The sequence below is a fragment of the Myxine glutinosa genome, chromosome 10, assembly GCF_964187855.1.
Source record: "Myxine glutinosa chromosome 10, kmMyxGlut1.1, whole genome shotgun sequence".
NCBI lineage: Eukaryota > Metazoa > Chordata > Myxini > Myxiniformes > Myxinidae > Myxine > Myxine glutinosa.
Window position 1 is genome coordinate 69032899 of NC_136270.1, and position 14285 is coordinate 69047183.

The following is a 14285-nucleotide window of genomic DNA, read 5'->3' on the forward strand; positions in this document are numbered from 1 at the left end:
GAATCAATATGAAACAGGTCATACAATTCTGAGTTGTAGGAAACAGAGCTCACCTGGTCACGCTCAGGTTCCTCCAAACCGATAAACTGATTTTTTTTTTTTTTTTTTTTTTTTTTGTATACAAGTTCGAGGCTCGTGAAAGAGCGAACATTAATCACACAGAAAGACAAACCGACACATAAAACATATAACATAGGGAGCGGTAGACAAGATGGGGAGAGAGGGGGAAGGACACAAACACAACATTTGAGAGCAGGGACCGAGAGACATGGAGACATCGAGAGATCTGAGAGAGGGCGAGGGCTTTGGTGGGGGGGGGGGGGGGGGGGGGGCGTGGGAAGGGGGCAGTGGGAGAGGTATAAAACATATGGACCCTGCCAGGACTTACAGGAAAGAAGTTGGAATTTCAAACAAGGTGGATCTGGGGTGAATTAGCGGGGGTAGAAAAGATCAAGGTTTTGGATGGGGGAAGATAAGAGATGGTGGTGAACAGCTGTTTTAAAGACCTGGAGGGAGGAGTGGGATTGAAGGGAGTGAGGTAGTTTGTTCCAGAGGCGGGAGAAAAGAGGAATGAAAGAGTGAAGGTGAGCGGAGAGCCGAGATTTCGGCAGTTTAACCATCAGAGGGTTGCTGGCAGATCTTGTGCGACCTGTAGGAATATTTGGGGGACAGAGCACAGAGAGAGCTGGGGGTGCAAGGCCGGAGAGGAGTCGGTAGAAGACAGAAAGACCACCTACCTGCCTGCGGTGAGTGAGTGAAAGGCCCTCAGAGATAGCTTCATCGCGGGAGATTCCAATAATTCTGAAAGCTTTGGTTTCAACAGCGTGAAGCCGAGCTAGGTGTGAGGCAGGAGCACCGGCCCATAGGGGAGAACAGTATTCCATTGAGCTGCGGATGAAAGCCTTGTATGTGGTGAGGAGCTCAGGTGTGCCGAGGAAGGACTTCGCACGACGGAGGATGCCCAGTCGGCGACTGGCTTTGGAGGCCAGCTTGGAAATGTGGTTTTCCCAAGAAAGATCATGGCAGATAGTGAGACCCAAAATCTTGAGCGACAGAACTTCTTGGAGAGGATTGTTGAGAAAGTAGATGGGAGGGTTGTCCAGTCGATCTTTTCGGAGAGACATAGTAAGAGTGTGAGATTTGTCAGGATTGAAAGACATGTTCCACTTGTTTGACCAGTCTGTGATTTTGTCCAGGTCTTCAGAGAGTGAGGAGGCAGCAGACTGCCGATCTGAGGGAAGAGGAATGGAGCGGCAGAGAGTGGAGTCATCAGCAAAGAGATAGAGAGGATTTTCGAGAGAGTCAGAGAGATCATTGATGAAGACCAGAAAAAGCACGGGGCCCAGAACACTGCCTTGGGGAACTCCAGCCTGAACAGGAAGAGGAGATGAGAGAAACCCATTCAGGGCCACACGTTGACGACGACTAGAGAGGAAGTCCGCCAGCCATGCGTGGAGATTTCCATGGATACCAAAGGAGGAGAGTTTGGTGAGCAGAGCGGGGTGCCAGACCGTGTCGAAGGCACGTGATATGTCGAGGGAGACAGCTCTAATTTCCTGTTTGGCATTGAGGACCTCCATCCATTGTTGAGACAGCAGAAGCAGCATGTCCAGAGTAGAGTGACCTGGTCTGAAACCAAATTGATGATCAGAGATCAAGCCATTGGAGAAGAGGAAAGATTTCATATCAGAAGCAATGATGGATTCCATGACTTTGCTGATAATTGGGAGAAGGCTGATTGGTCTGTAGTTGCTAGGATCTGTTTTTGCACCTTTTTTGTGCAAAGCGGTGATGTTGGCTGATTTCCAAGCAGATGGCAGTTGACCTTGAGCAAAAGAGAGGGTGAAGAGAACAGAGAGAGGGTGAGATAGAGCAGCAGAGCAGGATTTTAGGACCCGTGGGCTGATGCCGTCGGGTCCAGTTGCAGAATCAGAGTCGAGGGTTGACAGAAACTTTTCCACCTTGTCAGGAGGAAAGGACACGGAGTCCAGGAGCAGCAGGGTACGACTGGGTATGGTGGGTACAGAGAGGGATGGGTTTGGGACACAAGATTTAGAGGCAAACACAGAGTTGAGGCATTCAGCTTTTTCACGTGCGGAGTCAGCTGTGTAGCCGTTTGAGGTAAGGGAGGGGATGGAGGGGGAACAAACACCAGAAACGGATTTGACCAGACGCCACCAGGATTTGGAAGAGGGAGACAGATAAGAGAGTTCGGTCTTGAGAACGGAGAGATATTGTTTCCTGGCTCTCCTGAGGGTGGACACACACTTGTTTCGGGCTTTGTGAAAGGAAATGAGATTTCCTTCCGTTGGATTTGCTTTCCAGGAGACGAAGGCAAGTTGTTTCTGGGCAACAGCCTCACCACAAGATTCCGTGTACCATGGACGGGAGGAAGGGTATGACAACTGAAGACGAGATGGGATAAATCTGTGCATGAGAGAGAGCAATTTGATTAATCTTCTTGTCAGCAGCTTTCTCTTTTCCCGATTTGCGATGGATGCAAGCTGGAGCAATATGGCCAGTTTTTGAACAGAAATGGCAGGTCGCATCTTTGAACCGACACATCTCCGGAGGGTGCTTTCCATTGCACCGAAAACATTTGTTGTGGGTTTGAGACTGCACTGGCTTCTGACGAGGAGCCTTGTTCCAACGTTTTGGCTGAACATGATCCAACCGATTCACAGCAGGGCTGGTACCAGACGAGCGAGTGGCACCGATGCTTGTAGCGTTGCATTCAGCATTTTCCATGGAAATGGCGGTGTCTCTGGCATTTTGGAACGTCAGTCTTCTCTCAGCAAGCAGGCGTCTACGAGTGCGGTCATCGGACATGCCAACCACCAACAAATCACGGAGCATGTCGTCAATCATGTCCCCAAACTCACACAGATTTGACAGTGTTTTGAGTTGTGCAATGAAGTCTGTGATCGACTGACCTTGCTGCTGTCTGCACATGTAAAAATTAAACCGACACAGGATGACTGAAGGAGATGGATTACAATGATCCTTCAAAGCGGCCTTGAGCTCTGCATACGTGAGCTCCTGGAGTGTCCGAGGACGAATCAGGTTTTTAATGAGTGTGAACGTCTCTCCCCCGCAAATGAACAGGAAGACGGCCTTCATCCGGGCTTCCATCGCCATGCCGTTCGCCTCAAAGTAGAAAGACAACCACTCAGAATACGCGTCAAAATTTCCCTCATGAGGGTCGAATTCATCAATATGGCCGAAAGAAGTCATGCTCTAGATGTTTATCCTCGTCGTCATGTAAGGTATCACAACAGACTACGATCGATTGTTGCACACGTTTATTGACTCTGCAGATACAGGCCCGATTCACCGCAATGCCGTCTGAGCTGAGCCGTAACTCCCGGAAACGGAAATAAACCCGCGGTCACGGTGTCCGGATAAAACGGGGAATATTTGCACCTTCATACATGACACCTAATATCTCATGCCAGCCACCTTAACCGTTAAGATAAACACCAGGCTTACCACTAACTGAGAAAAGCTATTCTATTTCTCAGTTACTCTTTGACTGAAACATCACAAGTTTCCCAGAAACCGTTAACTTGTTATCCTTCCCGATTCACTCACCTTCATTCATTTATCCTCCTCTTTGTTTTCACATGTGAAAGGTCTTCAGCCTGTATTATCTCACGTTCTTCCCTCCAAGTGCTCAAGTCTGCTGCCCATCACCACAACACGATCTCTCCAATTTCTACCTTCAGTGCTTCAGCCTCATTGCGGGGGATTTCCGATAATGTTGAGAGCTTCAGATTCCACAGAATAAACCTCCAGGAGGAAATCATAAATCTAGGAATGAAAGTAGCCTTTTATGACACAGACAGAGAGCTTGGCATGCAAACAGGATGCCAGACTGTGTCAAATGTATGATTCATGTACAAGAAGACGGTCCTGACCTCTTTATTGAGACTTGGGGCATCTAAACATTGCTGAGAGAGGAACAGCAGCATGTCCAGAGTCGAGTGACCAGGACGGAATCCAAACTGATCATCAGAGAGCTGTCTGTTTGAAAACAGGGAAGAAGTCATCAACGGAAATAAAGGATTCCATGACTTTGTTTGTAATTGGAAGCTCACTGGTCTGTTGTTGATATGACCTGTTTTTGCATCCTTCATAGAGATGGGAGTGATGTTTGCCGACTTCAAGGCTGATGGGCGGTGGCTAAAGGAGAAGGGCGACTGAATAGGACAGGCAAAGGGGGAAACATGAATAGCAGGGCAGGGATTTGAGAACATGGACACTGATGCCATCTGGGCCCGTTGCCAAAGCAATGTCAAGGCCAGACAGACCATTCTCTACCTTCTCAGGTGAGAAAGATAAAAGGTCCAGCAGGCAGTGTATGTGGGGGGGGGGGGGGGGGTAAAATGGGGACAGACCAGGATGAGTTGGGTATATGACATTTGGAAGCAACACACAGAGTTTAGGCATCCTACCTTATCTCAGGCAGAGTCTGCAGTAATGCCATTTGAGGCGAGGGAGGGAATGGAGGGTACCATACACCAGAGATGGCCACGACAGGGTGCCACCATGACATCGATGGGGGAGACTGGTTGAAGGGGTCAGCCTTGAGATTTGTAAGATTATATTTTCTGGCTTGCCTCACGGTGGGCATGCACTTGTTCCGAGCCTCATGGAATGAACTAAAGTTGCCCTCAGTCGAATTCGCTTTCCACCCCTTCTGTCAATATGCTATGAATCTTATTGGTCATAAATATAACACATTACACCAAAAACGTCACGTCCTGAAAATACACAAAGATACAGTATACACTAAAGTATTTTTCCATGTCCATTAATTCCTTGTAATCGATATTTCCCAAGGGGCCATTGTACACTCTTCCTCCTTAATGATAAACATGGTCTTCAAGGTTATTGACAAGACATGGCCTCACTTGCCCCTTCCAAACCTGAATGGAATGTGAAATTTGATCAATGCACAGCCACGCATAGTGTTACTTTCACAGCTATTACACCGACAACAGATTGCAAATCACCCATCGCGTGCTGCTCCTCCGAAGTTTCCCAAAATATGTAGCGCAATCGTTTTTACGTTATCCAGTGTTCACAAAACAAGGAATAATCACACTGAAAAGTGGTGTTAACATATATCTCCAACATTGCTGTTTGCTGCTTCGCCAGCCTGGTGTTGGCTTCGCAGTTAGTGTGCCGGCTTGGGACCATAGGATCCTGGGTTCGAATCCCGGTCGATCGCTGAATGAACACTAGGGGGTTGACTCAGCCTGTCATCCTTCCGAGGTCGGCAAATTGAGTACCAGTTCACTAGTAATTCCCTGTGTGTCGCAAGAGGCGACTAACAGGGTTGGTGGCAGGAAGGGCATCCGGCCGTAAAACATTGCTTCAAAAAAGGGGACCAAGGTGCCCAAAAAAGGCCAACCCCTGCTCTGCGGGGGAAAATGGCCTCCAAAGGTGGTTTCATTGCTGTTTGCTGCTTCGTGTTGCCTTGCACGCATGTCTGCATTTCTGGAAAAGGGTTTCCGACAGTTGATCAAGTTTCATTCTCTCGGTCATCATCAGCAGTTTTAAGATGCCCTGAATTTTTTTTTACCATCATAACACTAACCTTTGGGCTGGACGGATAGCTCAGAAGTACGTGCACTTGCCTTTTAGCCGTATAGTCTTGCTTTGAATCTCGACCCAACTATAAACTGCCACAATGGTGTTTCGCTTGCAGGATGAGGCATCAACGTATGTACCGTCCATCGGATGGACATCCATTGGGCATTAAGGGTGTCCCATCTGCCAGCATTAATTTGAGGACGTTAAAGATCCCACGGTGTCCTTCGCAAGCACAGTGAAAAGTTCAATTATTCCTGCCACAGTCGAACTATCAGCCAATTCCAGAAAGATGCGGACCAGAACTGTTCCCCCAGCCGACCCACACTTTTTTTTTGGTCTACAAGATCGAGGCTCGTGAAAGAGCTAACATTAATAATAATAATAAAAAACCGACACATAAAACATATAATAAGGGGAGCGGTAGACAAGAGGGGGAAGCACACAAGTACAACATTTGAGAGCAGGGACATCGGGAGATCTGTGGGAGAGAGAGGGCTTGAGGGGAGGAGGCGTGGGAAGGGGGGGGGGAGGGGTGGGAGAAGTATAAAACACACTGCTCGGACTTCAAGGAAAGAAGTCGTTATTTCAAAAAAGTGGATCTGGGGTGAATTAACGGGGGTAGAAAAGATCAAGGTTTTGGATGGGGGAAGATAAGAGATGGTGGTGAACAGCTGTTTTGAAGACCTCTAGGGAGGAGTGGGATTGAAGAGAGTGAGGGAGTTTGTTCCAGAGGCGAGAGAAAAGAGGAATGAAAGAGTGAAGGTGAGCAGAGAGTCTTAATTTTGGGAATTTCACCAGAAGAGGGTTGCAGGCAGATCTTGTGTGACCTGTAGGAATATTTGGGGGAGAGAGCACAGATAGAGCTGGGGGAGCAAGGCCGGAAAGGAGTCGGTAGAAGACAGAAAGTAATTGAATTGAAGTAATCGATATTTTTGGGGGAATTTGGGAACACTTTGGGAATAATTGAAGTAATTAAATAATAATTAAAGAAGAAGGGGATACTATATAGATGTTAACATTTGCCTACCGATTGTATAGATTGGACGCTTGCTGAATGATTTTGGTGCACTTCGGTTAGAGTATAAGGTATAGCCTAATGTTTTGCACCGCCCAAGGTATGATACTGCTGACCGTCGGGAGTGCTCCTATAATTTTATTTCTGGATTGTGATTCCCACTTCCACCACAGCAAGTCTGTCTGGCTTTGAGACAAGACGCCGCAGAAACGCGATCTGCGTTGTTTTTGTGAATCAAACGTGTGCGCTGAAATTGCGACCTGCTGCTTTATTTAATCTTTGTCTGCCGTACTTATAAAATTCCTAACAGCTCAGAGCTCCACGATTACCATGCGTTCTTACGTGTCAGGTCAAGAAAGAGAAACATTTCAAGAAACTCAATTTGAAGAGCTATTCTGGACGCTGGAAAAAGATCACAAAAGAGAAAGAAATTGGCAAAGGTGAGTAAGTTGCTATTTTTTGTACTTCATTGTGGATACTTCACATTTGTCTGGCAGGATGTACCTAGAGGTATGCACACTCACCTCTAGCCTGGATTTGAATCCAGTCCCAGCTATAAACTAGCATCCTGGTGGTCGCAGGAATGTGAGACTTATCGCCGGCATCCTGAACAAATTACAGTTCCACATGCTCTATCCCACTTTAATGAACCTCAGACTGGGATGCAGCCAGTTCGTGAAAAACTGGGACCAAACCTTCCTTACCCAACGATAAGGTGGGAATAATTGTGGCCTTCAACGAACAACCACACCTTTGCATTTGGGGTTACGTTTTGGAGACCTGGGGGGAAACAAGCCGCCAATTCACTATTATCGCCCGAAACTTCTCTCAAGTAAGAAGTTGTGAAAGTTTCTTTACTTTTACCTGTTCAGCTAATTGCTCATGGTAAGCTTGGGTTTATTTGCATGGGAACTAAACTCTGTCAATTTTTACTTTAACCTTTTACAATCTATAAATATCCTTTTTTAAATCAAATTCAACCTCTTTCTTTCGTGGTGACCGTCTTTCGAAGTTGTGAATGAAACGTCATTGTGAGGATGGCGCTTTGCCGTTAACATACGATTCACCACCGGTAACTATACACTTGCCTTCTTGAACGGTTAAGCTGGCTATCCTGCTACTACCTCTTCTTTAATGGCTCCAATTATTCCCAGCGATTAAAATACAAAACGTTGCCTTGTCTTGAATTATTATAGCGTCTCATTCCGAGAACTTTTTGAACGTCCAACATACCTGAGCAGACATCAGCCATTCACTTTTTAATTGTAGCAGAAAAAGAAATGGTTTCATTGGTTTTTGATGAAAACTTTTTTTTAAAGTAAGAAGATGTTGCCCATTGTATTACACATTTTTTTAAATGTAAAAACAAACAAACAAATACCCAGCAATTAGCAATCAGCAGTACACGTGAGGAACACGAATCCAGTTGCTTGTGCCTACAATCATTTTTAGCTAACTTTGACTTTAGTCCGGTGAGCTTATGCGATCGACCACTGTCTGAGCAGTGTCCGCGTCAGTCAGTCTGTGAACACTTCAGTCATTATAGCTTGAACCAAACACACGATTTTGATGAAACCTGGCCACAACCTTCATACCTGATGCCTAGCGAAGGTGTATTAACCACATCAAAATAGGCGCTCATTAAGGGGCCAAGTGGGATCAAATGCAGGGTTTTACACGCCATCAAACAAACGCACATATCTACACTCACAGACAAGCTACCCCCTACAAATCACATATCACTGGAAAGCTGACAATCTGGAGAATACAAAAATTGAAGAATTGAGACAATACACCTTCAAATAAGGAAATTACATTTATTTTCCTCAACACAATTGAAAATTTACATTTTTGTATTTTGTCAGCAAAATTGTAACCCCGTACAACGAACTCAGGCAATCTACTTTTTTTCCTCAGTTTTACATATTATAGGGATGTCCTAATATTTCAATGATGGCTTTTCTTCAAATCGGTTTATTTCAGCTGCACACTGATTATTTTTTGTAGAAACAGAAAAATGTGACGGTTTACTTCATAATTTTTTTTAAAGTAGGGGTATCTCTAAAAGCCATCATTACTTCACTCAACACCTCAAACCTGACCAAATTCTGACCAAATTCGAAGAAATTCTGATGATTAGTTTTTGAGTTATAACAAGTTTATTAATATTCATGAGAGCACAGACTAAAGAGTTTGCCAGTGTTTTTGAAACAGACTTTTAGGGATATTTAGGCCAAAAAATCCACTTCCGGTTGTGAAAAAGGTACTTCCGGTTTAACAAATGATTGACCTTTGACAATTAGACCCATATTTTCTGGAAAAATAGTTCAATTTTCACATTAAAAGGATTGATTTCTGAAAGAACATACATCATCGAGTATTTTGACATGAAAAAATTAAAATATATATTTTACTCAAATTTTACCCCACTCGGCCCCTGAACGGCTTTAAATCAGGCCTAAAACGCTAAAACTTCCAGCCCTAACCTACAGGAGGCATTGCATGAGCAGCGAAATTTTATGACGTCAAATAGGACCTGTTATGTGGTCATATTTATTTCTTTAGAATTAGGAAGGTCCATCAATAATTTGGCAGCCCAACAAAGACAGAGGAAAAAGGGCCTCGCTCAGTAAATAGGTTAAATTGACAATGATTAATGTGATGTAACGGCACTCAGTAGAGAGCATACGTCCGCCAGGTGAACAGTTTGCGTTTTGTATCGCAGAGTAGACCAGAATATCACAATGCAGAATCACATTTAATCAAAAAATAAAATTAAACAATTCTCGCATCCGAATAATAATTCAGATCTTCACCAACATTGAATCGATTCGTCCTCGTCACACACACAACATCGAACACCAAGTTTCGTCCAAATCCGTCCACAACTTTTTGAGATATCCTGCGATATATTTTTGGCCATATCACTCAATGGTGAAGTTTCACTTAAAAAATTAAGCTAGCAGGATCCGGATCTGGATCTTCACCAAAATTCAATCGATCCTTTCTTGTCACACACACAACCTGTCCAACAAGTTTCGTCCACATCCATCCATAACTTTTTGAGATATCCTGCTATGTGTCGTTTTTGGCCCGATCTCCCACTGGTGAAGCATCACTAAAAAAATTAAATAATTCTCATATCCGAATCCATATTCAGATCTTCACCAAAATCGAAGAGAATCGTCCTTGTCAGACACCCAACAATTCCACTACGTTTCGTCCAAATTCGTAGACAACTTTTTGAGATATCCTGCTATGTATAGTTTTTGGCCCGATCTCCCAATGGTGAAGCATCACTAAAAAAATTAAATAATTCTCATATCCGAATCCATATTCAGATCTTCACCAAAATCGAAGCGAATCGTCCTTGTCAGAAGCCCAACTGGTCCACCAAGATTCGTCCACATCCGTCCACAACTTTTTGAGATATCCTGCTATGTATAGTTTTTGCCCCTATCTCCCAATGGTGAATAATCACTTTAAAAATTTAATAATTCTCATATCCGAATCCATATTCAGATCTTCACCAAAATCGAATCGAATTGTCCTTGTTACACACCCAACCGGTCCACCAAGTTTCGTCCAAATGCGTCCACAACTTTTTGAGATATCCTGCTATGTATAGTTTTTGGCCCGATCTCCCAATGGTGAATAATCACTTTAAAAATTTAATAATTCTCATATCCGAATCCATATTCAGATCTTCACCAAAATCGAATCGAATTGTCCTTGTTACACACCCAACCGGTCCACCACGTTTCGTCCAAATCCGTCCACAACGTTTTGAGATATCCTGCTATGTATAGTTTTTGGCCCGATCTCCCAATGGTGAAGCATCACTTAAAAAATTAAATAATTCTCATATCCGAATCCATATTCAGATCTTCACCAAAATCGAAGCGAATCGTCCTTGTCAGACACCCAACCGGTCCAACAAGTTTCGTCCAAATCCATCCATAACTTTTTGAGATATCCTGCTATGTATCGTTTTTGGCCCCATCTCCCAATGGTGAAGAATCACTTTAAAAGTTCTAGTAGCCGGATCCGAATCCGTCCACAACTTTTTGAGATATTTTGTTCACAAACAAACCGACAGACAAACAGACAGACAGACAAACAGACAGGGGTGAAAACATAACCTGCATCCACCTTCGGTGGCGGAGGTAAATATTTAGCCACACTTTCTTATCGCAGACTTGGGGCCATATCTTGTTTGCATTTATATGTGCACACTTAATTAATACACCTTCGTGATCTTTCACTAAAAGGTGCATCTGCTATCATTTCAATCCAAATCAGCTGTAGCTTTTTGCCGGTATACCTGATGACATCTAACCCAATGAAAATGTCTGCACAAAGAAAAGAAAAGACTCGAATTTTTAACACTTTTAAGGTCATGTTTAATGATTTGTTAAATGATGCGCATGAGCTATACGATGTGTTCCCTTTCCTTGCAGATGCCCCGATTAAAAGGACCTTGACACCAAAAGAAAAACCTGCTGACCAGCCGATGACATCCCGGGAGTCTCTGATCGATCTGCAATCTCTACACGCAGTAGAAACCTCTCCAGAAATCGTGGAAACAGGCAGCACCTGTGGGTCGTCTGACCAAGTTATTGAGAGGGGGGAAGAAAAAATGGAGAGTTCTCATTGTGACTCCCTGGGTGCAGAAACAACCGCAACTAGCATGGAATTGAAGGACGATGGAGGACAGCAACACAGTGCAGAAGGTGAAGGAACTACAACGCTTCAACAGATCAGTATGGAGGAAAAACATTCCACAAAAGGCATCGGGAAAGAGACGGTAAAGGAAACGGAGAATGACGACACAGATTCTGAGACCGAGGCAGAGTCAGAGACCGATGTAAAACAAGATGAAACCGATACAACTTGCAGTGCTTCAGGTACTGACAGTGAACCGAGACAGTTGGACACTGAAGTTGCGATGAAAACAGAAATGCAGACAATACCTGACGATTTGGGAGTAACAAGGCGAAGGAGATCTCTCGTATGTTGTGAGGACACCAAGGTAGAAGGTACGAAAGAGGAGGCACTTTCACTAAACGAAGACGATGAAACACTTCGAGAAGTTGTTGGTAAGTTGTGGTGTTATGTACGTTTGAGACGGGTTTATGAATGGTGTTATGTACGTTTGAGACAGGTTTATGAATGGTGGTGTTATGTACGTTTGAGACGGGTTTATGAATGGTGTTATGTACGTTTGAGACGGGTTTATGAATGGTGTTATGTACGTTTGAGACAGGTTTATGAATGGTGTTATGTACGTTTGACACAGGTTTATGAATGGTGGTGTTGTGTACATTTGAGACAGGTTTATGAATGGTGTTATGTACATTTGAGACAGGTTTATGAATGGTGTTATGTACGTTTGACACAGGTTTATGAATGGTGGTGTTATGTACGTTTGACACAGGTTTATGAATGGTGCTGTTATGTACGTTTGAGACGGATTTATGAATGGTGTTATGTACTTTTGAGACAGGTTTATGAATGGTGGTGTTATGTACGTTTGACACAGGTTTATGAATGGTGGTGTTATGTACGTTTGAGACAGGTTCATGAATGGTGTTACGTACGTTTGAGACAGGTTTATGAATGGTGGTGTTATGTACGTTTGAGACAGGTTTATGAATGGTGTTATGTACATTTGAGACAGGTTTATGAATGGTGTTATGTACGTTTGAGACAGGTTTATGAATGGTGGTGTTATGTACGTTTGACACAGGTTTATGAATGGGGGTGTAATGTACATTTGAGACAGGTTTACAAATGGTGGTATGTACGTTTGAGACAGGTTTATGAATGGTGGTGTTCTGTACGTTTGACACAGGTTTATGAATGGGGGTGTAATGTACATTTGAGACAGGTTTATGAATGGTGTTATGTACGTTTGAGACAGGTTTATGAATGGTGGTGTTATGTACGTTTGAGACAGGTATATGAATGGTGGTGTTATGTACGTTTGAGACGGATTTATGAATGGTGTTACATCCGTTTGACACAGGTTTATGAATGGTGTTATGTACGTTTGAGACAGGTTTATGAATGGTGTTATGTACGTTTGAGACAGGTTTATGAATGCTGTTATGCACGTTTGAGACGGATTTATGAATGGGGGTGTAATGTACATTTGAGACAGGTTTATGAATGGTGTTATGTACGTTTGAGACAGGTTTATGAATGGTGGTGTTATGCACGTTTGAGACAGGTTTATGAATGGTGATGTTATGTATGTTTGAGACAGATTTATGAATGGTGGTGTTATGTACGTTTGAGACGGCTTCATGAATGGTGTTATGTACGTTTGAGACAGGTTTATGAATGGTGTTATGTACGTTTGAGACAGGTTTATGAATGGTGGTGTTATGTACGTTTGAGACAGGTTTATGAATGGTGTCATGTACGTTTGAGACAGGTTTATGAATGCTGTTATGTACGTTGGAGACAGGTTTATGAATGCTGTTATGTACGTTTGAGACAGGTTTATGAATGGTGGTGTTATGCATGTTTGAGACAGATTGATGAATGGTGGTGTTATGTACGTTTGAGACGGCTTCATGAATGGTGGTATGTACGTTTGAGACAGGTTTACGAATGGTGTTATGTACGTTTGAGACAGGTTTATGAATGGTGGTTATGTACGTTTGAGACAGGTTTATGAATGGTGGTGTTCTGTACGTTTGAGACAGGTTTATGAATGGTGGGGTTATGTACATTTGAGACAGGTTTATGAATGGTGTTATGTACGTTTGAGACAGGTTTATGAATGGTGGTGTTATGTACGTTTGAGACGGATTTATGAATGGTGTTACGTCCGTTTGAGACAGGTTTATGAATGGTGTTATGTACGTTTGAGACAGGTTTATGAATGGTGGTGTTATGTATGTTTGAGACAGATTTATGAATGGTGGTGTTATGTACGTTTGAGACAGGTTTATGAATGGTGGTGTTATGTACGTTTGAGTCAGGTTTATGAATGGTGTTATGTACGTTTGAGACAGGTTTATGAATGATGTTATGCACGTTTGAGACAGGTTTATGAATTGTGGTGCTATGTACGTTTGAGACAGGTTTATGAATGGTGGTGTTATGTACGTTTGAGACAGGTTTATGAATGGTGGTGTTATGTACGTTTGAGACGGATTTATGAATGGTGTTATGTACGTTTGAGACAGGTTTATGAATGGTGTTATGTACATTTGAGACAGGTTTATGAATGGTGTTATGTACGTTTGAGACGGGTTTATGAATAGTGGTGTTATGGACGTTTGAGACAGGTTTATGAATGGTGGTGTTATGTACGTTTGAGACAGGTTTATGAATGGTGGTGTTATGTACGTTTGAGACAGGTTTATGAATGGTGTTATGCACATTTGAGACAGGTTTATGAATGGTGGTATGCACGTTTGAGACAGGTTTATGAATAGTGGTGTTATGTACGTTTGAGACAGGTTCATGAATGGTGTTACGTACATTTGAGACAGGTTTATGAATGGTGGTGTTATGTACGTTTGAGACAGGCTTATGAATGGTGTTATGTACATTTGAGACAGGTTTATGAATGGTGGTATGTACATTTGAGACAGGTATATGAATGGTGTTATGTACGTTTGAGACGGATTTATGAATGGTGTTATGTACGTTTGAG

General features: G+C 43.3%; 1 protein-coding gene across 9 annotated transcripts in view; it reads left to right on the top strand.

Moving 5' to 3' along the window:
- The window catches only part of LOC137434118 (myosin light chain kinase, smooth muscle-like), a 281545-nt gene that overhangs the window by 172307 nt on the left and 94953 nt on the right, over positions 1 to 14285 (top strand). For all 9 annotated transcript variants that reach the window (XR_013624750.1, XR_013624749.1, XM_078785752.1 and 6 more), the window contains exons 2-3: positions 6963 to 7053; positions 11074 to 11712. Coding sequence is in view for 7 of the 9 variants with exons in the window: in XM_078785752.1 (XP_078641878.1) it covers positions 6963 to 7053; positions 11074 to 11712 (730 nt within the window). In the remaining 2 variants the exon portion in view is untranslated. The remainder of the gene's footprint in view (positions 1 to 6962; positions 7054 to 11073; positions 11713 to 14285) is intronic.